The sequence below is a fragment of the Anomalospiza imberbis genome, chromosome 4 (genome assembly GCF_031753505.1).
Source record: "Anomalospiza imberbis isolate Cuckoo-Finch-1a 21T00152 chromosome 4, ASM3175350v1, whole genome shotgun sequence".
In the NCBI taxonomy this organism is placed as follows: Eukaryota; Metazoa; Chordata; class Aves; order Passeriformes; family Viduidae; genus Anomalospiza; species Anomalospiza imberbis.
Window position 1 is genome coordinate 70,906,215 of NC_089684.1, and position 21,874 is coordinate 70,928,088.

Here is a 21,874-nt window from a genome sequence, read left to right on the forward strand (position 1 = left end):
AAGCCAATCCTATGCATTCAGGCTCCTCCTTTGGCTGCACGGGCTGGGAGAAAAAGACTTTTACAATCTTGGGGTCATCCCAACACCCAGACCCTGAGAATTTACAGCTGGGAACTGCTTTCCAAACCCAGCTGCACAGCAAGGGAAAACTGGATTTCAGTCCAAAATCCGTGCCCCAGAAGCTGCTGGTTTATGTGCACACCTGGAACATGCAAAGCAGGCTGGATTTACACAAATCATTTGGTTCCTAAAAACCAAATCAAGCACAAAACCTCCCCCAGTGAATGCAAAACTGATGTAAAACAGAGACACAAAATCAGCTGCAGGCTGAGCTTAACCAGCAAAAATCTGATTCATGCTCAGCCCCTCAGGGAAAGAAGGGTAAGTTGGGATTGCCCTCTCCATGGCAGCCAGATCTGATATCCATGGATCTTGAAGCTGCATCCTCATTTCTGTGAGCACAAGGAGGAAGGTTTAGCACCTCCCTATATTTGTAAATATGTAAATACCAATTTATGCTCACACACAGCTGCCGAAAAACAGAGACAGCAGCACAAAGCAGATGAATCTCCTTTGAGTTTGAATTTTACCCAATTAAAAGCCCAAGCAAGAAGGTCTAAACTTAAAATAGCAGCCAAAAAATACCCCATAAAACCTTATTTTTTTTATTTTAATTTGAATACAAACCACTCACCTTTCCGCCAGTTTCAAAATTTTAAATGAAAACCACTCAAAGTTTAAAAATTCCAGTTTAGGAACCTGTGAGTTTATTAAAAGAGCCAAAGCCAGGCAGTGGATGGATATTGTTTATTGGTTCTTTCCATCACATCTGAGTTACAGGTGTAAAAGTCACACAAACTGCAGGTATAAACATGTAAAACAATACAAAAATAAATGGAAAGGTAATTTTATATTTACTGAATCAAGTTGTGTAATAAATACGAGAGGCAAAAAGCTTCAATCACACCATTCAGCTGAACTGAAGTTACAGTAGTGTTTGTAAATAACACGTTTTTAACTTAGAGTTGCAAATATTAAAGCATTGAGAACTAGTATAAAAGTGAATTTTGGCACATTGTAAAGTGAGAAGTGTTAGGTCAGGATCTGGCTGTTGTGTAAAAATGAAGCGATTTCTCACGAGCTTTCTGAGGTACATTTTTAACAACCTAACATTAGATCAACCTTGTGGTTCTACCAACTCACAGTTCACAATTCACTATACTAGTCACAATTTTTTTTTCCCTTTTCAAGAATACCAAAAGTATTCCAGAGCTTAAATCTGTGCAAATTCAGACAAGTTTCAATTAAAAAACATCAACAATTAAAAAAAAAAAATTGCAACTTATTAGGGAACCCTCACATGCAACTTAATTCCTCCCTGCAATCTGGTGTGTTAATTGCAAAGTGTAAAACTGGATTAATCCCAAATTGCACAGCTTAAAATTCAAATACTCCCAGATTGCAGAGCAGCTCAAATTGCAAAGGTTCCCCTGCTAAGTTTGTCACATTTGAATCCTATAACTTCAGTAACTTCTGATCACACTCATTCTCGGTGAGGAGAAAGAAAAAAACACCACCACAAGCTGCTAACAAAGGTCAGCAAAGCGTGGAAACCCCTTGAGGACTCTTCAGCACTTCCCAAGCTCAGGAATGCCTGGACACAAATTTTTCCAAGTACAATAAAAGAGAAAAGGAACAGTGTAATGGCACTTTTGCTGTATCCAAACATCAGTGGGTTAGAAATGGTGCTTTTTTTGTTGGTTTTTTTTTTAATTATACAGTAGCAAAAAAACGTTCAAACCTCAATCCTTCGGAGTAGCTCCATCCTCACCTCGACTTCCAAGGAATGAGGACACCAAACCCCCTAGGCTGGGGATTTCATACAGTACAAACAGCTCTGACCAGAGTACAAAAGTTACACTCTTCTAAAAAAAAAAAAAAAAAAAAAAAAAATTCAAAAAGCACTGCTGATCGTTAGAATCGACTCCCAAAAAATCAGCAACTGCTCTTCAACAGCAGCAGCATCAGGCATTTCAGTCCTCAAAGAGTTTTCTTTTAAACAGTTTAACCATTTGTGCTAATATTTGTCACTAGGTTAAATTTTTAAGTCCTTTCACCAAAACCGTTATTTTCCTTTAAAAAAAAAAGGGGGGGGTGCAACCCCTGACATCCATTTATTTGGAGAATAAATGGTGTCATCTGCAAGGCACTACTACATTTAAAGGATACCATTGTCACAGTTTCACTATTTCGGTATTTTTCTTTTTTTTTTCTTTTTTTTTTTTTTTCGTTCTGGTTGAAAGTCACAGTTCAAAAATAAACGCTAAAAATTGAGGTAATCAATTTCTTTCAATACCAAAATACATGAATTGAGCCAGTACCAGTCTGGTGAAAGGTCTTTGTAATACACAGCTATGACCATAGAGCACATGCAGCACAGCACAGGAGGGTTCTAGGCCTTTGTTCCGAGCTCTTCTGCTCCAGTTTTTAAGGAACAGCTCAATTTGTACACTCACACCCCAATTACTTCCTTTTTTTTGTTCACAGGGCTTGGAATTCCAGCTGGATCAAGCCCCATCCATATTGATTTGAGAGCTGCACAAATTGGAGTTCTTAAAAAGAGTTCAGCAGAGCAAAAATCAGCTACAGCATCTTCATCTATTTTCAATCAATTGCACTTAAATCTACTCTGATCCACTCACGAGTTGAGACAAAGCCTCCACCACATGCCTGCTGTCCCACCCACTGGAATTTCTTCCCACATCACATCCCACTACTCTAAAAATATGGCTTTGCAGGTGAGAGAACTGGGACTGGAACAGCTGGGTTTACACCGAGTTAATTGGCAAAGCAATTCCAATTGGAGTTCAGTTTCCTAACGCCCCTTTTTATTGCAGCGCTACCGCCAGAATTTTGGGACTCCTAAAAATTCTGGGCTGTGAAATAATTTCATGCAACTAACTGGATTGAGTTGTAAACCCCTGGCAGCCCCCCAAACTCACTGCTAGCTACCTTTGCTCTACAGGCACTACAGGATATTAAGACTAAAATTTAGCCATGCATAGATAAAACTCACGAGCTTTATCAGGATGCTCCACACTTGTGATCCAGGGAATACCCTGGGAAAGCCTAAAAACACAAACTAATTGCTGGCTTTTACTGGCCTCTAACAGGATACAAGTAGTTTTTATATAAAGTCTCGTGGTGTGCAAAAAGAAAGAAAATAAAATAAAATATTAAAGTCTTCAATTCAGACAGCTTTTTAAATCTAGGAGGAAAGCAAGGAATGAAACCTTATCAATATTTCTATCCCAGCCTGCAGCACCTGGAATTCCACCTCCGCACTGTGGAACACTCACAGGACGGGCACCGAGCTATGAAGACCAAAACCACCAAAAATGTGCTTCAGGTTCCTGAAATGTCACTTATTTCATATTCCAAAGGTAAAAAATACATCTCTTTAGCAAAGCAGAAACTCTAATTTAGCCTCAGGTTTGATGGCAGGGGTTAAACCTCATTTTCCTGCCTCGAGATGAGGCTGTGCAGATACATTTGAAGTATTTTAAGTGTTCTGCAAGAGATTTTTCATTCCATTTCTTGCTGTATCACAAACATCTGGTCAGAAAGAAAAGCTGCAGTTGCAGTAAAAGATTGAGCTGTCCCTAAGGCAAAGGAATATGAAAATAAAAAATTCCTGCTGGGCTGCTCTCACCTAAATTCTGAACACATGCATGCTGCAATAATCTGCTTATTCAAATAAACTCCAATAATTACCTGTAAGTAGCTGCTAAGGTACTTTATAATCCTTCAGGCAGGGATATTTATAAAGCCTCCTTTAAAATGATACTGAATTAAGTTAGGACAGGCTGCCAGCATTCCTGTTCTATCATTTAGGAACTATAAAAATTCTGTTGCAAGTACTAAAAAAGCTGATTTCTCACCAGCACGGTGAAATGTTACGGTGTGCAAACTCTCCTGGAAGCTCCACAAACAAGTTCCTGCCTCTTTCAAGTAACACCCTTTGCTATTTTTTACCTTTGGAAATCACTCATCTTCATGAAAAGGAATTCTTCAGCTGAAGAATCTCTCCCTAGCCTTGCCTTGCCCAGTTTTTAGGACTGCAATAGGAATCCTCCAGGGATAATCTAAGCAAGGTGCACAGTGCAGCCAGCCAGGAAATATTTTCCAGAATCCCAATGAGAGCACTGGGAAGAAATTAAGATTTCTCCACTGATTTCACCCTGAAATGTATAAATAGCTTTTCTTTAAAGTCAGAATTTCAAGTGCAGACTCAAACTGTGCTGAGGTTTTGAGATGGGCTGTGCCCTGGCAAAGGTGGGGGTGGGAGTGTTCCCTCATCCCTCTCTTTGGGAACACCCTGACAGCTCTGGGATTAGGGACTTGATTTTGAGTTGCTCCCACTGTTTCCACAATTTTCACTTTGGGATTGCCCTAACAGCTCTGGAATTAGGGACTCTGGAAAGTGTTCCCCCATTTCTCGCTTTGGGAACACCCTGACAGCTCTGGGATTAGGGACTCTTCTGAGTTGTTCCCTCTGTTTCCACATTTTTCACTTTGGGATTGCCCCAGCAGTTGTGGGATCAGGGACTCAGTTCTGAGTTTTCCCCACTGTTCCCCCATTTCTCGCTTTGGGAACATCCCAACAACTGTAAATTAGGGACTCAGTTCTGAGCTTTTCCCCACTGTTCCCCCATTTCTCGCTTTGGGAACATCCCAACAACTGTAAATTAGGGACTCAGTTCTGAGCTTTTCCCATTGTTCCCCCATTTCTCGCTTTGGGAACATCTGACAGCTCTGGGATTAGGGATTCTTCAGTTTTTCCCCACTGTTCCCCATTTCTTGCTTTGGGAACATCCTAACAGCTGTGGGATTAGGTGCTCATTTGAACTTCTCCCATTCCCCCATTTCTTGCTTTGGGAATGCCCTGACAGCTGTGGAATTAGGGACTCAATTCTGAGTTCTTCCCACAGTTCCCCGATTTCTCACTTTGGGAACATCCTAACAGCTGCAGATTCAGGGATTCTAAAATTTTTAATCATTCTCCCATTTCTTGCTTTGGGAACACACCAACAGCTCTGGAATTAGGGACTCAATTCTGATTTTTTCCCCATTGTTCTCCCGTTTCTTGCTTTAGGAACACCCCAGCAGCTGAGGGACTAGATTAGAGCTTTTCCCTCTGTTCCCCCATTCCTCACTTTGGCAATACATCAACAACTGTGGGATGAGGGACTCTGAGAAAGTGTTCCCCCATTTCTCGCTTTGGGAACACACCAACAGCTGTGGGATTAGGTGCCCATCTGAGCTTTTCCCATTCCCCAATTTCTCACTTTGGGAACTCTCTGAAAAATGTGGGATCAGGGACTCAGTTCTGAGTTCTTCCCATTGTTCCCCCATTTCTCGCTTTGGGAACACCCTGACAGCTCTGGGATTAGGGACTCTTCTGAGTTGTTCCCTCTGTTTCCACATTTTTCACTTTGGGATTGCCCCAGCAGTTGTGGGATCAGGGACTCAGTTCTGAGCTTTTCCCACTGTTCCCCCATTTCTCGCTTTGGGAACATCCCAACAACTGTAAATTAGGGACTCAGTTCTGAGTTTTCCCCACTGTTCCCCCATTTCTCGCTTTGGGAACATCCCAACAGCTGCAGATTCGGGGATTCTAAGTTTTTGAATCATTCTCCCATTTCTTGCTTTGGGAACACACCAACAGCTCTGGGATCAGGAGCACTTCAGACTTTTTCCCACTGTTCCCCCATTTCTCGCTTTGGGAACACACCAAGAGCTGTGGGATCAGGGACCCAATTTTGAGTTTTCCCCACTGTTCCCCCATTTCTCACTTTGGGAACATCCCAGCAGCTGTTGATTAGGGACTCAGTTCTGAGTTTTTCCAATTGTTCCCCCATTTCTCACTTTGGGAACATCACAGCAGCTGCTGATTAGGGATTCTCTTAAATTTTTTCATTATTCCCCCATTTTTTGCTTCAGGAACACCCTAACAGTTCTGGGATTGGGGACTCTTCCGAGTCTGTTCCCCCATTTCTCGCTTTGGGAACACCCCAATCCCACATCCTGAATTCCCCCCCTCCTGTGCAACGATTTCGAAGGGACGCCCAGGCATTGTTTGATATCTGCACCATGGTCCAATTCCACAACTACATTCTGACCTTTTTAGGAAAATAATCCAGTTTTGCTTCTTTTCTCCTCCTTCTTCTTCTTTTTCCCACATTTCCACCACAAGCCAGAGATTCCAGGTGATGCTCTGTACAGTCTGGAATTAAGGTGAAGTGGAAGCAATCCTGACAGTACAAACAGCTAAGCAGTTACCATGTTAAATGCCAACCTTAGGGGAACAATCCCTTAGTTTAGGAAGGAGTGCTGAAAACAGACATTTCACTCAATTTCTCGTGAGCCAAAAGGACAAAACAAGCATTTTTGGCTCCTGACACAAGGACAGGAACACTCAGGATCCACGTGCTTAAATCTTCTGCTCAAAGAGGTCGTGGTACTCCTGCTCCTCCAGCTCCCTGTTGTACTTCTCGATTTCCCTGTTGGCTTCTTCCAAGTAATCATTCATGAACTGGTCCATTACTGGTTGGGAAAGGTGAAGGAAGAACATTCGTGCAAATGGAATTTAGTAGAAAAGAACATCCAGGTTTGAAGGAAGTGCCAGTTCTGGGACACTCAGTGAAAGCAGAAATTCAATATATTACTTTCTAGAAGTTCTACAGCCAGAGCTACCCCAACTCGGTGTTCCCAGGGAACAAAGGAGCTGCACAAGGGATATTTCCCAGACAGGAGGAAGATCTAAGGGCAGTAAAACCATAGCAGGGTTAGATGGGATGTTAGGAAAAAATTCTTCCCTGGGAGGGTGGTGAGGCCCTGGCACAGGTTGCCCAAAGAGGTTTTGGCCTCCTCATCCCTGGAAGGGGCTGGAACAAGATCAGCACCAAGGTCCCTTCCATCCCAAACCATTCTGGGACTCTCTGAAGACATTTCCAGCTGTTCTGCTGAAACACAAGTCTAAAACTCTGCCCAAAATTCAAATCCCCCATAAAGGGTTAACCAGGCCTTCAGCTTTCCCTGCCAAACACCAAGGGAGAGGTGGAGTGAAGAATCCTGGAATGGTTTGGGTTGGATGGAGCAAAAAGTCCATCTCATTCCACCCCTGCCATGGGCAGGACACATCCCACTAGCCCAGGGTGCTCCAAGCCCCATCCAGCCTGGCCTTGGATACTTCCAGGGATCCAGGGGCATCAATAATTTTCCAGTGAATATTGAAATTCAAGTTTGCTGTTGGGTTTTGTGCCCTGCAGACAGAAATCTGCTTGCTTAAAATTTTATAGTCGTCCCCAGAAAATAACTCTTATTCCAAAGCAGCATCCCCTGGATTTTTACCAAGTTTGGAGAAGTTACGGTGCAAAGTAAACTGGGAATATAAAACCAATTTGGAAGTTGGTGACCAAAGATAGAAGCAAAAGGAAGTTATGAAATTGAGAGAATCACAGAATTATTAAGGCTGGAAAAGCCCTCTGAGATCATCAAGCGCAGCTGTTAACCCAGCACAGCCATGGCCACCACTGACCCTTGTCCCCAGGTGGTGACCAAGGGCAAGAGGAATACACTGGAACCTTGGCAAGGAATTCCAGGGTAAGACTAAGGACAAAAATATGATTGTTTTCATTTGAGTATGTGCACACATGAAATTGCATTCATTTGGAAGTTTTATCAGTCGTGCCCAGGCATTCAGTGCAATTACAGCACTATTTGGTTTGAAAAATATTACTTTGACAAGCTGTGGTCCATAAATTATTCCCTGCATGAGCTCATGGGCAGTTTGGGGTTTGTTTTGTTGGTTCTATTCTGTTTCTGAGATCTTATCTTTCAAAAAAGGCTTTAAAACTAAGCTTTAGCTGGCAAGGAACTAGTTCTTTACCATATCTGCTTTGGCACTTAACATTTCGGAGCTGCACACTTCATTGCCTACCTAAAACCTTCCCCAAACCCCTCAATCTTAAAGGATACATGGATGATAATCCATTTTGTCACCAAAAAAATTCACAAATTGAGTCCCATTGTAAAAATAACCAGCTGGAAGCGGATCCAAGTGGCGTTTCACCTGCAGCAGGAAAGAATTTAAATTAAACACCTGTAGGCACAGTCCTTACAAACTCAAATAGATAAAAGAAAATGGAAGGGCCATTACAGCAACCAAAGATGGCCAATTTTACACCTTCTCCTGCTTTCCAGAGTGAATTTGGAGCTCTGAGATCAGATTTATACCTCAAATCCCTCCTGGACAGCTCCAAAAGTGCTGCAGTAATTTAGTGCTCAGCACACTTGTTGTGGCAGGTGCTTTGTCATCCAGATGGATATTTAAGGCAAATCAGCCAAAAGAAGGGTTTGTAAATTATTGCTTTTACTCACGTGGATGTTTTTGATTTCCTGAAGGGTTAACATTCCTCTGGTTTTCAGGGCTTTCCTCTGAGGTTTCTGTATAAAGAAGGAGGTTCCAATTATGTGACTACAGAATGACAATGTGGTATCACAGCTTAGTTGGTTAAAAAATCAATTTAAAAAAAAAAAGTAAAACCAAACCACCAAATAGAAGCATGTATTTCAAAAAATTCATTTTTAAAATTATTCAGTTCTATGAAGGCATTCACAACTATGTTCTGAAAACAAAAGTAAAAATTCACTGATCCTACAGAAAGCACTCAGAAATTAAAAATTCTGTAAGTATTTTAGACAAGACAATTTAAATACAGCTTTCCTGTAAGAAAGCTGGCACAGGAACAGAAAAACAATTTCATTTTGAGCCTGAGAAATTCTGTAATCCCTTTCTTTCCTGCAGCATGTGGTAACTCTTAGAGCTATCTGAAACCCTCAATTAGCCATGACTGTACAAAAAGTGTTTATAGTCTTGAATTGCTCAAAGAGGAAACACTTCACACTTGAGATAAGCATTTAAGTTCCAAGTTTTCATAAAATTTAAGTAGTATTCCACAAAGAGCTTTCTTCCATGGCAAAGCATTTGTCTCCATATTTTACCCCTATGGTAAGTGCAGAGCATGAGATAATCAGCACAGAAAATTGATTAACTCCCTGAATTAACACAGGGGAACAGAAGATGAGAACCTGAGCATCTCAGAAACTCAAAAACCTCAGAAATCTTAGAACCTTAGCAACTGCTCCAGCCACAGCCTGCAGGAAACACTTCTCCCTTCCCACACAAATTTTTGGAGGGAGACATTGTGTAAATCCTAACCCATATATAAGTAACATAGAGTATTTTTTAACTTAGAAATGTTCCAAAAAGTTGCCCAGAGAAGCTGTGGCTGCCCCTGGATCCCTGGAAGTGTCCAAGGCCAGGCTGGACAGGGTATGGAACAATTTGGGATAGTGGAAGGTGTCCCTGTCCATGGCAGGGGGTGGAACTGGATGGGATTTAAGGTCCCTTCCTACCCAAAATGTTGCAGGATTTTATGGATCTGTGATTCTGTCAATCAGCTGCGGCAGTCCCTCTGTGCAAACTCTGCCTTCTGAGCTTCCTACAAACAGCCACATTCCCTGCTCCCTACTCCTTATTGCATGGATACATCAGCCATGCAGAAATACACTAATTAAAGATGACAAAATGAACAGGACTCTACCCTCCCTTTCAGTGGATTACTTCCAAGGAGGTTTAATTTAGTGTATCAAAACAAATTTTCAGCTTTGCCAGCATTCAGGTACTGGAAGAAGATTTATTGCATAGCACACTTCAGCCCTTGGCAATCACAGCTCAGCTAAATCATTTTGTGTTTATCCTGGACATAATCCATTTGCTCAAGCATTCAAGAGCAAATCAATCCATGAATAAGCTGTAGCAAGCTCTAAAACAATACAGAGATTACAACATACATTTGTAAACTCTTAGTCCCCTTCCTGAAATCTATTTGCACACTAGAATATCAATAGCTTGGTAGAAGAAAAAAAAAAAAAAGAGATTAATTAAGAAACCCAAATGTTTCACTGAGACACTCGGATTTTTCCTTTGCTCATTAAGAAATGCCAAGCACTGAACAAAAGGAAACCTGCCCACAAACCTGTTTTGCAGTTTCTCTGAGCCAATCTTTGATATCCTCTTCCTTCAGGGAGCAGCCAATGAACACAAGGAAATATTCCTGTTGACTGCTGCAGTCTCTGGGATCATTTCTGGAATCAGGAGGAGTCGGCCCCTCCGGAACAGGCACCAGGCTTAGGGAATTTGCTGCTGTGTTGTGACAGACTTCAATGACTTTATCAGCATCTAAGAAGGAGAAGACGGAAGGAAGGGCCTGATAATTGCTAATCTAATCTAACATCAACACTGGTGCAGACAGAATCCAGGACAGAAATACTTTTCTAAACACCCATAACATGCAGTGTGATCACAACACCTCAGCAGTGATTTGCCCTTACCTGAAAACTTCACTTTGCCCATGATGTGATAAATGTTTCCAGAAAAAGGACTTGGCTTGAGCAACGACTTAATTGCTGTTTGAAACAAAAGACAAACAGATTATCTCAACTTATTTTTCTTCTCCTTGGTGGAGGCTTCTTGTAAAACCTGTGCAACTGATCTCTAATCCACATCCCAGTGCTTCCAAAGGAAAAGCTGCCATGTCCCCTTGGAGTCCCATATGAAAGATTTATGCTCTCATTCTTTGCCCTGGAGTTTGGGAAATAAGGTGTGTTTGGCATAAGGAACTCTCACAGCGTGTCTGGGAGGTAAAATCCTCCTCTTTAACACTACTTGGCTAAGGAGAGAAGAAGTTTAATAATGTATCTACTCTAGAGCAGAGCCTCTTTTCTAGTAGCTACCAAGAATTATTTGGCATAAAAAGTAGAAGCTGATGGTCACTTATAAAACTATATTTCAACACTACCAAATACAATGAGACATAAAATAAAAAGCAAACACAGGAAGTTGTCTCAGTCCTAGAAACCAAAAATTCAATTAGATTTTCATCTGAACAAAAATCATGGGACAATTTTCCAGAGCAGACACTAAGGAACAGAATTTACTGTACTTTTAGGAAGGAAAGCTGAGTTTTCAATTAAAAGTTAACTTCAGCAGTGATTAAATAACTGTGTTACGTCAGTGCCTTCCTTCCCCTCTATCCCTCAGCATCCCAAACTTGGATTTCAATCAAGTCAGGCAAAGTTCATTGGTACCTTTGCATTTGGTCACAAATCGTGTTTTCTCCAGAGGGCGACTGAACCACACGCAGATCTGAACCATGGGAGGGAACACGGGCCCAGCCCCGTATTTACCCTCGTACCTGGAGACACAAACAAACACCTTCAACAGACAGAAATCCCAGGAGTTTCTGCTTCTCATCCAGCAAACAACATCTGTTCTTTCACCACAGATGAGCCTTGCTCAGAGGAAGAAAATACAGAGATTTCTTCTCCATGAAAATGTGCTGCCAACAGCATTAGGTTGGTCAAAGCACTCAGGAGTCCTTTTCATGGAGTCATGGAATGGTTTGAGTCAGAATGGACCTTAAAAATGATCTCATTCCCACCCCTGCCATGGGCAGGGACACCTTCCACTAGTCCAGGTTCCTCCAAGCCCTGCTGCTCCAACCTGGCCTTGGACACTTCCAGGGATCCACAGCTTCTCTGGGCACCTGTGCCAGGGCTCAGCACCCTCACAGGGAAGAATTTTCCCTAACATCTAACCCAAATCTCTCTTCTTTTAGCTTAAAACCCTTCTCCCTTGTCCTGTCACCATCTACCCATGTAAAAACTCATTCTACTCCTTTTTTATAAGCCCTCTTTAGGTACTGCAAGGCTGCAGTAAGATCTCCCTGGATGCTTTTGATGCTCTTCCTGCTGCTCTTTCTTTCTTTGCCACACTACCCAGATCCAATTCTTGCATACTGTCATCAAATAGTTTAACAGCTGCCCAAAAGTTTGAAATATTTTCTTTTCCTGCTCTCTCTCTCTTTGCCTCCATGCAATCCACAAGCAGATGTGATGATATTAATTCAAGATCCTCATCCCAAGCCTTGTGCTTCACTCCAGTAGCTTTACTTGGCTACTTGCATCCAATTCAGAACCAAATTTATTAATAAAGAGATACAGAGGACTGCAAGGTATGATAAATAAATGATGTTTCCAGCACAGAGCCTGGTCAGCCAGGAGTTATGATGGCTGACAGCTGCAGATTTCTGCCAAAAAGGTGCAGCAGGGAGAATTGCAACAAGATGTGCGAAGAGCCCTGAGCCAGGAGAAATCTCCCTCGGTGTTCAGTGGAAAGTTGGTGCCACGTGGGTTTGTGCCTCAGCTGTGCCAAGGCTGTCACTGAGGTTCCTGGGTTTTGTGAGTAATTACTCTGCTAATGGCCAGGCTGACAGAGCAAGTTCATTCCAGTAATGCTGAGTAGCTGTCAGGATGAAATTACTCCACTCATTACTGACCTCACCCATCCCAATCCTTCCCAGTTTATTCCCACAGGGTTCTTGCCTATTCTTCTGGAAAGCAACAGTAATCTTGCCACTGATTTAAATGGTGTCCAGAAAGGAGCTTTTTCCCCCCATAAAAGGGCAGCAATCTTGTATCCACTAAGAATAATCATCAGCTCTCTTAAAGATGATTTACAAAGCTGCTGCCTGTTCCAAATGAGTAGTCTTAGAAAAAAAAATATAAATGAAGTTAGTGAAACATTTTAATCTTCAAGTTAATTAGAAAAATAGTTTTAATACTTCTCAGTCTAGATACTTGCCAGCCAGGGTACATTAAATATCGAGCTCTCATCATCTGAGGATTTGAAAAACTGCTTTCTGAGAGAATTAGTTCAATATCCTCGTTCCTGTAGAGATAAAAATGAAGATTTTTAATTTTCTAAGTGAAATAAAATGGCCACTATCTACTTACATAAAACATTATGTGCTAGTGACAGTAAAATTAAGAGCACTTTTCCTTGAGTATGGCAGTAAGAGCCACATAAATCACACTCTGCAAACAAAACACATTTCCCAATCCCTGTATTTATATGCCCATAAACGTAAAGGGAAAATCCCTTTTGCACGAGAAGCAATTAAGAAAAATCTGCATTTCCTTCCTATAAATCACCAGAGTACAAGCATGAGAACAGAAGTTTCTGAGTGCTCGTGGCCCATGTGCCAGAAGTGATAAATCCTGATGGAAGTTACCTCGTTACAATCCCATTTTCTGCCAGGATGAAGGAGACTCCAGGATTTGCTGCTCGGATCAGGCTCTGCAGCTGCACGAGGAGTGGGTGCCTCTGCTCTGTGGCATGACTCGTGAAAACCACGTTACTCACCAGTCCTGTGGAAGGAAATTAGGATCATTTACACAGCTCAGGCACGTAAAAAACAGTGACTAATAAACCATTCAGTGATATTCCAACCATTCTTCTCTTATTTTCCTTCCCTCTCACTGCATTCTTTCATTAAAGACAAAAAATCCACTACAACAACAACAAAAAAAAAACCAAGTAGAGAATCTTTCATCTAACAGAATCAATTTAGACTCAATCCATAGAATCAGTTAATTAAAATAACAAATCCATACAAGAATCAATTTGAGCAGGACTAGTTAAAAAATAAAGAACACTAAGGTATAAAGTCTCTTGGTAAATTCAACGTGCAGTAAGAGACTAAACAGCTAAAAAATCAGTATTTTGGACACTGAGTTGCCACTCCCAAAAACAAGAGAAGGCTTTAGGGTTATTTTTTGTCTTTAAAGACTCCAAAAGGTTATTCAGTCAGCAAGACTGAACCCATGAGGCATCAAAAAGATAACAAAAAACCATCCAGTTAATTTCAGTTATAGGAACCCTGCTCTCCAATTATACAGATCTGACTTTCAGCCCAGTTCCTCAAAGAAACTGCAGTGTCAACACTTGGTGCCTCCCTAGGATGTCTGTATTGTCCTGACTTTGTGAGGGATGGAGAGGAAATGGAAAGGAAACGGCCTCAAGTTGTGCCAGGGGAGGTTTAGATGAGATATTTGGAAATATTTCTTCATGGAAAGGGTTGTAAAACCCTGGCAGAGCTGCCCAGGGCAGTGGTGGAGCCCCCATCCCTGGAAGTGTTCAAAGAAAACCTGGATGTGGCTCTTGAAGGGGTAATGGGGAACTGGGCAGTGGTGCTGGATTGATGACTGGATTTGATGATCTTAGAGGTCTTTTCCTACCTAAACAATTCTGTTATTTTACAATAAATGTTATTTCTCTGCTCAAGATGTGCAGCCCTGCTCTGACACTTTCCTGTGACTACAAGTGGAGTGGAAGGAAGAAAAGAAAATCTCCAATAGCCACGAAGAACTGAGCCAGGATGCATTTCCTCTGCCTCCAACTATGTAAAGCAAAGATGTAACAACTGATCACACTTGATCTGCTGCCTGCAGTAATTCCTGGTCTTTACACAAGTCTTAAATCACATTAATCCATGCAAAGGCTGCTTTACACACAAATTTCCTGCACCAAATATTTCTGGGGCAGTTGCATGGCACCACAGACTCCCAGTCACTGCTCTTTGCATCACTGACCCTTCCAAGCCAGAACTTCATTAACAGCACAAATCTCCATCACTCTATTTCTCTCTTCTTTTAACCTTGCTCAGGAGTTTCCACCCCAATTTCAGGAACATCCATGTCTTCTCCAATACACACTTGCTCTTAGAGGAGGGGGAAGAGGGAAGGAGAACAGCAAGCACCCTTTGAAATGTAAGCCACGTGCAGGCTTGAAATGATATCAAGCTTGGGGATAATAATCATGAAATTAGGATAAAAATATGAATAAGATAATAATTCTACCCCTGGAATATTCCAGGCCAGGTAGGATGGGGCTTGGAGCGGCCTGGGATGGTGGAAGGGGGTTGGAATGAGGTGAGCTTTGAGGTCCCTTCCAAGCCAAACCATTCTGGGATTCCTGAATCACCCACCACCACCCTGTGGCTGTGTTACAGAGCTGCCACTGAGTCCATGTGACAATTGGCAGCACCATGCCTTGGAGAGAGAGGATCCATAACTGTCAAGGATTAAGCTGGAAAAGCTCTAAGTTAAGAAAAAAAAAAAGATTCAGGGGAAATTAAATCTAGCAGATCACCCAGCTCATCTCCTCCTCAACACCCCTGCTCCTTCTCCATCAGTCTCTGCTCCGTGTGTGGCTGGCCCAGGGCACTCCCTGTCACTCCTGACTGGAAACTCCCACACAGTTCTGGAAGCAGGAGAAGCCTGCTCAGAGCTCTGGCTCTGCTCACACCCAGCCATAAATCCTGGAGGTGTTGGGATCACAGGCACTAGTTCATGACCCTGGATTGATGCACAGGGAGTGTAATCCAAAGAAAAACAACTTCCTGACAATTGGAAGGTGCCTCCACAGCTTCAGTAATGAACAAATTTAACCTTTTCTATTTAAACTGCCACTGCCATCTCTGTTTCTAAGAGATGCATTTTGAAGACCACCCAGTTTTGTTTAAATCTTTATTTATACACTCCTCTAAAGAAAAGAACCCTTGCAGCCTGGGGAATAGTGTGTTCAATGGAAGCAGGAAAGGAACAGGAGGGATGGATTAAAAATACATATGCTGTATGAAAATAATGGCTCCTCTTTGCTCCCAAGCTTACAATGGGAATACTTAACAATGGTGATGTCTTAATTTGTATTCTATATGAAATTGTTTCACAAGGGATGCCAGGGTGCCCTTAGACTAGGAAGGTATCATCTTACAGCTTCTGTGCAAGAAAGAAAGGACAGAAAGACCAAAAAAAAAAAAAAAAAAAAAAAACCCAAAGAGAGACAAAAGGGAATTGCAGCACACAGATGGTGGCAGGAATTTTTGGAGAAGTTTAAGGATGTATGCAAGGGATATTCCTGTTGGTCATTCTGCTCGAGGCTTTGTCAGTTCTCCCCAGTCCCCATCTGCCTCTGCCAGTCTTGGGGCTCTCCAAACTGAAATTTTGGAAGATGCCACACTGATAAGGTGCCCAGGAACCCCTGTGATACACAGAAAGGCAGCAAAAGGCAAACCCAACTCACTCCCCACATCTGGAAGATAGAAGGAAAAAGTACAGATCCAAAGTCTAATTAATTCCTACTTGCCTATGGCGGCACTTGGCTTTTCTTACACCCACAAAGTTCTGTTTTCAGATCTGTACAAAGCCCAGTACAACACTGTTAGAGTTCTAGATACTGAGAATTTTAGACTTTCTGTATTAACAGACTCTAACTCCCAAGAAAACACTACATTTGACCTGAAGCCATAAAGAAAGCCTCCAAAATTAATTAATAGCACTAAAATTACAAGTGTATAGTTTAGTTAAAAGCATATAATATCAAAAAGTAAAAATCTTCGAGTTTATGGTTTTAAATATAGTAATATATATATAAAAAAATAAAAGTTTTAGAACAGAAGCTAGTCCTTCTTCACCTTCTTCTTCATAAGTTTGAGTATATTTTGTAATTAGACAGAAAAGTCCACGTTGTGGACTTCAAGTAATTAATTATTAAGTTAAAAGTGAAAAGAATTTAAGTATAATTTCTTAATTAGATAGTTTAACCTTAAAAAACCTTGTAACAAAAAATAGTTAACCATTTTGCACCTTACTAGTGAGATACTAAATACAAACCTCACTACCTATGAAACTGTAACATAAATTTAAAAAATAAACATCTAAATCTAAACACAAAGTATCACCTCAAGTACCTTCAATCCAAACTTTAAGGAAAAAAAAAAACCCAAAAACCAACACAACACAGTCTTGGCCAATTGGTGACACAGCAAAACAAACAATATTGGCGTGCACAACATCCCAAAAATATGAATTAATATCTCTGTGTGAATGCCTCATCAAATCTTGCTATTGTTGCACCAAAACTGAATTCTCAGGTGTGTGAAACCATAATGAATTCTCTTGGAAATTTCCCAGAGAAGCTGTGGCTGCCCCTGGGTCCCTGGCAGTGTCCAAGGATGGGGCTTGGAGCACCCTGGGACAGTGGCAGGGATGGCACTAAATGCTCTTTAAGGTCCCTCCAAACCCAAACCATAATTCTATGAATTATGCAGATGTAAATTCTCCACTACACACGTGACACAATTCTGCATCTGTCTGGAAGGTTTAAGTGTGCCACATCTCACTTCAAAGCATACTTTCCCTCCTGAATCTTTTACACAAAAATTCCCCCTATTTTTGTGAAACAATTTCTTTACACAAAGGGACCTCTCTGATGTCACATGCTGTAGCACAGAACCGGATGCCAACACTTTGCAACGCGCAGAAATTATTCCCTGCCCCAAGAACTTTCCTCTAACCTCCAGTATTTGTAATTCTTACAGCATTTTGACTGCAAGAAAATCAGCTACTCTTGTCCTCTTGTCCTGGGCATTTTGCAGCTTCTCTTTCAACAATGACCAATTCTCATCCAATCCAGTCTGTACAAATACACTTTAAGAAAAACAAAGCTTTGGGTGTTTGTTTTATTTATTCTTTCATAAAACAATTTGCACCTTTAACTTCTCTGCAGTAATTAATAATTCTTCATCTTCTTAACATTTTCCTGCTCTCTTCAATTTTACCAGTGGCTGTACACATCATAATTTTCAATTTGGAGCACCAATACTTTTCTCCAAATAAAATTCTGATTTATACAACAGCACCTACTTTCTGTCCAGCTTGTTCACAACTTCATTCTTTAAGGTTCTCTTCACACATGAAAAAGTGGTGGCACCTCTCTGGCAGCCAAGCAGAGCAATCAGAGTTTAAGCAGCCACAAGGAGAGCACAGCATCCTACTCTGATTTTCCAACTGCATTTAAATATGAAGATAAAATAAACCCAACCTGGCCTTGAACACTTGGGGCAGGGATTTGAGGGCAGGTGAGGAAGGATCATACCCCATTTGTGCCAGCTCTAATTCCCAAGCCTGACAATGCAGGCGGTGATTGATTCCAGGATATAAAACTGAACACAGGTAAGGACCAGGCCTGCAGCTGAGCTGCTTTGCTGCAGCGAGCAATGAGCCCTGCAAGGACCCTCCAGGCCACACCAAGGGGAGCATTTGGGGGACAAGGTCACCCCTCATTTTTCCCTTTTTAATAGAGCGGAAATGAAAAGAAAGCTCCATTTCCTCACATCCCAAAGGGCAGTGAAACTCCAATCCCATCCATTTCACTCCCAGTTACAACAGCTCAATGTGAGCAGTTTAATTCATGGTCTTAGGAAACCCATCCTGCAGATGAGGACTTCAAAATGGATCATGCTCCAGAATTTTTTCATTTTCTGCCCATGATGTTTGACAGAGATTGTCTGTTCTTACCTCCAAGAGTTTATGATGACCCTTTGGCTACGGGTATTAACAGCACAAAATAATAAATACAGGTATTTATTTGGCCACATGGCTCAGTTATTGTCCTGTAGAGCTCAAAGTCAGGAAAAGTGACACATACCTTGTGAACACTGGTCCAAGAACTTGGGAAAAAGAAGCCTAAAAAACCAAAAAGTTCACATATCAAGAATGGATATTATTATTTAAGTAAAACATTTACATTCACTTGGACGCTGACAGAGTCTCACAAACCAAACCATTTTCATGCTTCTTTTCCTCAATCTCTGTAACTGCAACATCCTCCCAGCTTATGTCTTTCAGGACTTTTCCCCCCAAAAATCAGTTTTGTAGATGGTTTTAATTCTCCATCAGATTGAAGAGCTAATTCCCACCATGCAATTTCTTCTGTACTCTAAGGAGTCAGAAACGCTTCAATGTTATTTTAATTCTTATTTAAACAATAGGAATTTAAAGTTTGCCCTAAAGAATTGTGCCTTACAAAGAGTGGGAACTTTCCATAGAAAGACTGGATGTACAGAATGCCAATTTCTGCTGCTGTGACAAGTGACAATTATTTTCAGGAGGTTTATCATGGACACAAAACCTCAAGAAGAGTATTTTACCTGTTCCCTTCAACTCCCTCTCCCCTGGCCTGGTCTGCGAATTCAGAATGGGGAAAAGCTTGATCCCATGCTCAAGGAAGAGCTGGATCTCTGCAGTGATGAACTCTGAGGCAGGAAATGGGTTTGATTTTCTTGAGTGCACGTTTCAAGCCAGACATGAAATCCACTCTGTTCCATTCTCACAGTGAAATCACCAAAGCTTCCCAACTGCAAGGTTTGCCATGGGCACTGTGTGGCTACTGGGTGAATTCTTATCAGAACAAACTCCACAGCAAAACAGAAATAATCTACAGCACAGGCTGAGCCTCTTCCTCCCATTGCTTCTGCACTTCAGGAGACAAACAGTATTAAAGGACTGCAGGCTGCTGCTGCTGCAACACTACACAGTACCATGACTAGTGACACGTTAGTAAGCTAAAAATGAAACAGAAATGGAACCTGTCTTTCCTAGAATTATGGAAAGAACAAGTTTAGACAGCACTCCAGCATCAATTCACCAATTTTTTATGTAGTCTTTAATATTGGTTTGGTATCTTTGTCACGGAGACAAGAAGAAGCAGCAAGGTAAGGTCTATTTATTGACTACCGCAAAGCACAAGCAGCACGTTGGTTAGTGTTTAAGAACAGCCAGGAAATGTCAGGAATGCACTTTTAGAGACTGCTTGGGCAGCTCTCCTCTAAGCTGTGATGCACAGTTTGATCACAAACAGAAGCAGTGCTACCAACTCCAAAAACTCTAACTGCTGGAACTTACTTTTATCAAATCAGCTGCAAGGCATAATTAAAAAATTGGAGTGTTACAATTTTACAGGTAGGTCTGAGAAATGATTTCCATGTTTGTTGAAGTCTGGAGCACACACATTTACTATGAAACAAGCTATTTCAAAAGGTCAGTGACTTGGCTCTGAGACCATTTCCTCCCCACCCTGGCTCTGCAGTAACCCAGGATATCAGATTTTAACACTTGCAATGCTTTGGCTTCCGTGCTTTGTCATTCTCTTCCCCATTTCAGGGATTGTTTCCCTTAAATTCCATATTTTAAACCTGTAAAGTCTTTTTAAACATCCAAAAGGAGTGGCAGAATCAATAACTCAAACTGAGATGCACATCTCCATTTTTAGTCTGACTCACTACAAGATTGCAAAAAAGAGAATTATTCAGAGGAAAAATGACTGTGCAAATGTTACAAAGCCCTTAACCAGAGATTTGTATTTAAACAATCTTTGTTTATTCTTTTAGGAGCTGAACTTCTATTGATATTCTATATAATTTTATATCCAGTGGAAACCAAGTGCCGTCCTGATAAACCAAACAGCACTTCCAAGTTCCTCCAAGATGGATTATTAAACAGTTTTATGGGATTTAAGTCAGTTCAGTGGCTTTTAACCATCACAAATCATTAATTATTATAAAAGTGATACCAAAAATCCACGCATCTGTTCTTAAACTTGTAGAAATATTTCAAAGCACACCTGTGTTCCATGTAGCAGCTCAGAGGCTCCACACAGGTGTTGACTGCTCCAATGATGAAAGAAGATTTCACATCTGGGTCAGGGTGAGTCTGCAGAGCTTGCACAACATCAATAACATCAGTGTACCTGCAAGAAACCAAAATGAAAAATGGGTTCAGAGAGCCAGAACAGTTCCCTACCCAGGAAGAAATCAATGGCTTGGAGGAAAACTGCATTTCCAAAAGAGCTACCAAAAGAGATGGAAAGCAGCTCAGAACTTGGCAAATCCAGACAAATTAAGCAAATCCAGACAAATCAAGCTGACTGGAAGTTACATTAAAATTAAATTATTAACAATCCAGAGAAAAACAGTGTAAACTTTGTACTGAACAGCTGCAAGGTCCCGCTTGCAGAAAGCACAAAAAGCACCATATAAAACAAACATTTTATGTCTAATGCCAAGCAAACTAAGCACAAATTGAGTTAAAAAACGAATAAAATAACAGCCTCTCTCACTTATCAGCATCCCAATTTAAATATGTTTCTACCATTAATGCATCCACTTTTTATCAGGACTTCAACCACTGCTGTATTTTATCTCCGTGTGACATCAAGGCTTAGGTGAACCTGAGTTTTAATTTCAGGTATTTATTTCTCAGCCAGTTACAAACTTTTCTCTGCTGTCAGTTATCAACTGAATGGGATATTTAGAGAACTCCAGCCTCTCTAAAGCTATCTATACTAACATCCAACTATCCATAAAGAATGGAAGACTCCCAATTATCTGTTCCTGAAGCCAGTGCTGCTACCAGAGTATCAGTTATTTTGCCAATCAATGCACTTAACACCATCCCTACTAATTGCACAAAAAAATAAATCAATCTGGCTCCAGCATGGAAAAAATGATGGTTTTTAGCACGATCAGAATGGACCATAATGAAGAAAATGGTGCGCTCCATTTGTACATCCTCAGTGAGAAGGATGAACTGGAAGTCACTGCAGCCAGGTCAGGGTAGTGCCTCCCTCACACTGGTCTATGTCACCTTCTAATGGCTCAGAAGATGATCCTGGTTCTCAAATGCTACACTGGAGATGGAAATGTCAAACACAGGTAGGTGGCTCAGTCCTCACCTTTATCCCACAAGGAAAATGGCATTTATCCAACACACATTACTAAGTCCTCCTCTGCTATCACCTGCTCTATCAGGCAACAGGAGATTTTTGACAGTTTGATCTCTGCTGGCAGTTCTGGAGCCAGAATCACAGACTAGTTTGGGTTGGAAGGGACCTTTAAAGGTCATCTTAGTCCAACCTCCTGCAACAACCAGGGACACCTTCCACTACCCCAGATTGCTCCAACCTGGCATTGGGCACTTCCAGGGATCCAGGGGCAGCCACAGCTGCACTGGGCACCCTGTGCCAGGGCCTCACCACCCTCACCACCAGGGATTCCTTCCCAAAATC

At 41.4% G+C, this 21,874-nt stretch overlaps 1 protein-coding gene and 2 long non-coding RNA genes across 3 annotated transcripts in view; 1 reads left to right on the forward strand and 2 right to left on the reverse strand.

The window, feature by feature from the left end:
• Positions 1–792: 792 nt before the first annotated feature.
• Positions 793–5,951, reverse strand: LOC137473233 (uncharacterized). The gene is made up of 3 exons (XR_010998661.1): positions 5,291–5,951; positions 4,743–4,806; positions 793–4,523 (listed from the first exon to the last, which is right to left on the reverse strand). It is a non-coding gene; the product is annotated as an uncharacterized lncRNA (long non-coding RNA).
• Positions 4,762–5,469, forward strand: LOC137473234 (uncharacterized). The gene is made up of 2 exons (XR_010998662.1): positions 4,762–4,848; positions 5,262–5,469. It is a non-coding gene; the product is annotated as an uncharacterized lncRNA (long non-coding RNA).
• A 163-nt stretch (positions 5,952–6,114) lies between the features above and the next one.
• The window catches only part of DNAAF9 (dynein axonemal assembly factor 9), a 64,708-nt gene continuing 48,948 nt past the window's right edge, over positions 6,115–21,874 (reverse strand). Inside the window, exons 28-37 of the mRNA XM_068189077.1 lie at positions 20,432–20,557; positions 18,458–18,495; positions 13,200–13,335; positions 12,770–12,856; positions 11,215–11,321; positions 10,459–10,533; positions 10,104–10,306; positions 8,443–8,508; positions 8,041–8,134; positions 6,115–6,606 (exon numbers count right to left, since the gene is read on the reverse strand). Of these exons, the coding sequence (XP_068045178.1) occupies positions 6,494–6,606; positions 8,041–8,134; positions 8,443–8,508; positions 10,104–10,306; positions 10,459–10,533; positions 11,215–11,321; positions 12,770–12,856; positions 13,200–13,335; positions 18,458–18,495; positions 20,432–20,557 (1,045 nt within the window). The 3' untranslated portion in view covers positions 6,115–6,493. The remainder of the gene's footprint in view (positions 6,607–8,040; positions 8,135–8,442; positions 8,509–10,103; positions 10,307–10,458; positions 10,534–11,214; positions 11,322–12,769; positions 12,857–13,199; positions 13,336–18,457; positions 18,496–20,431; positions 20,558–21,874) is intronic.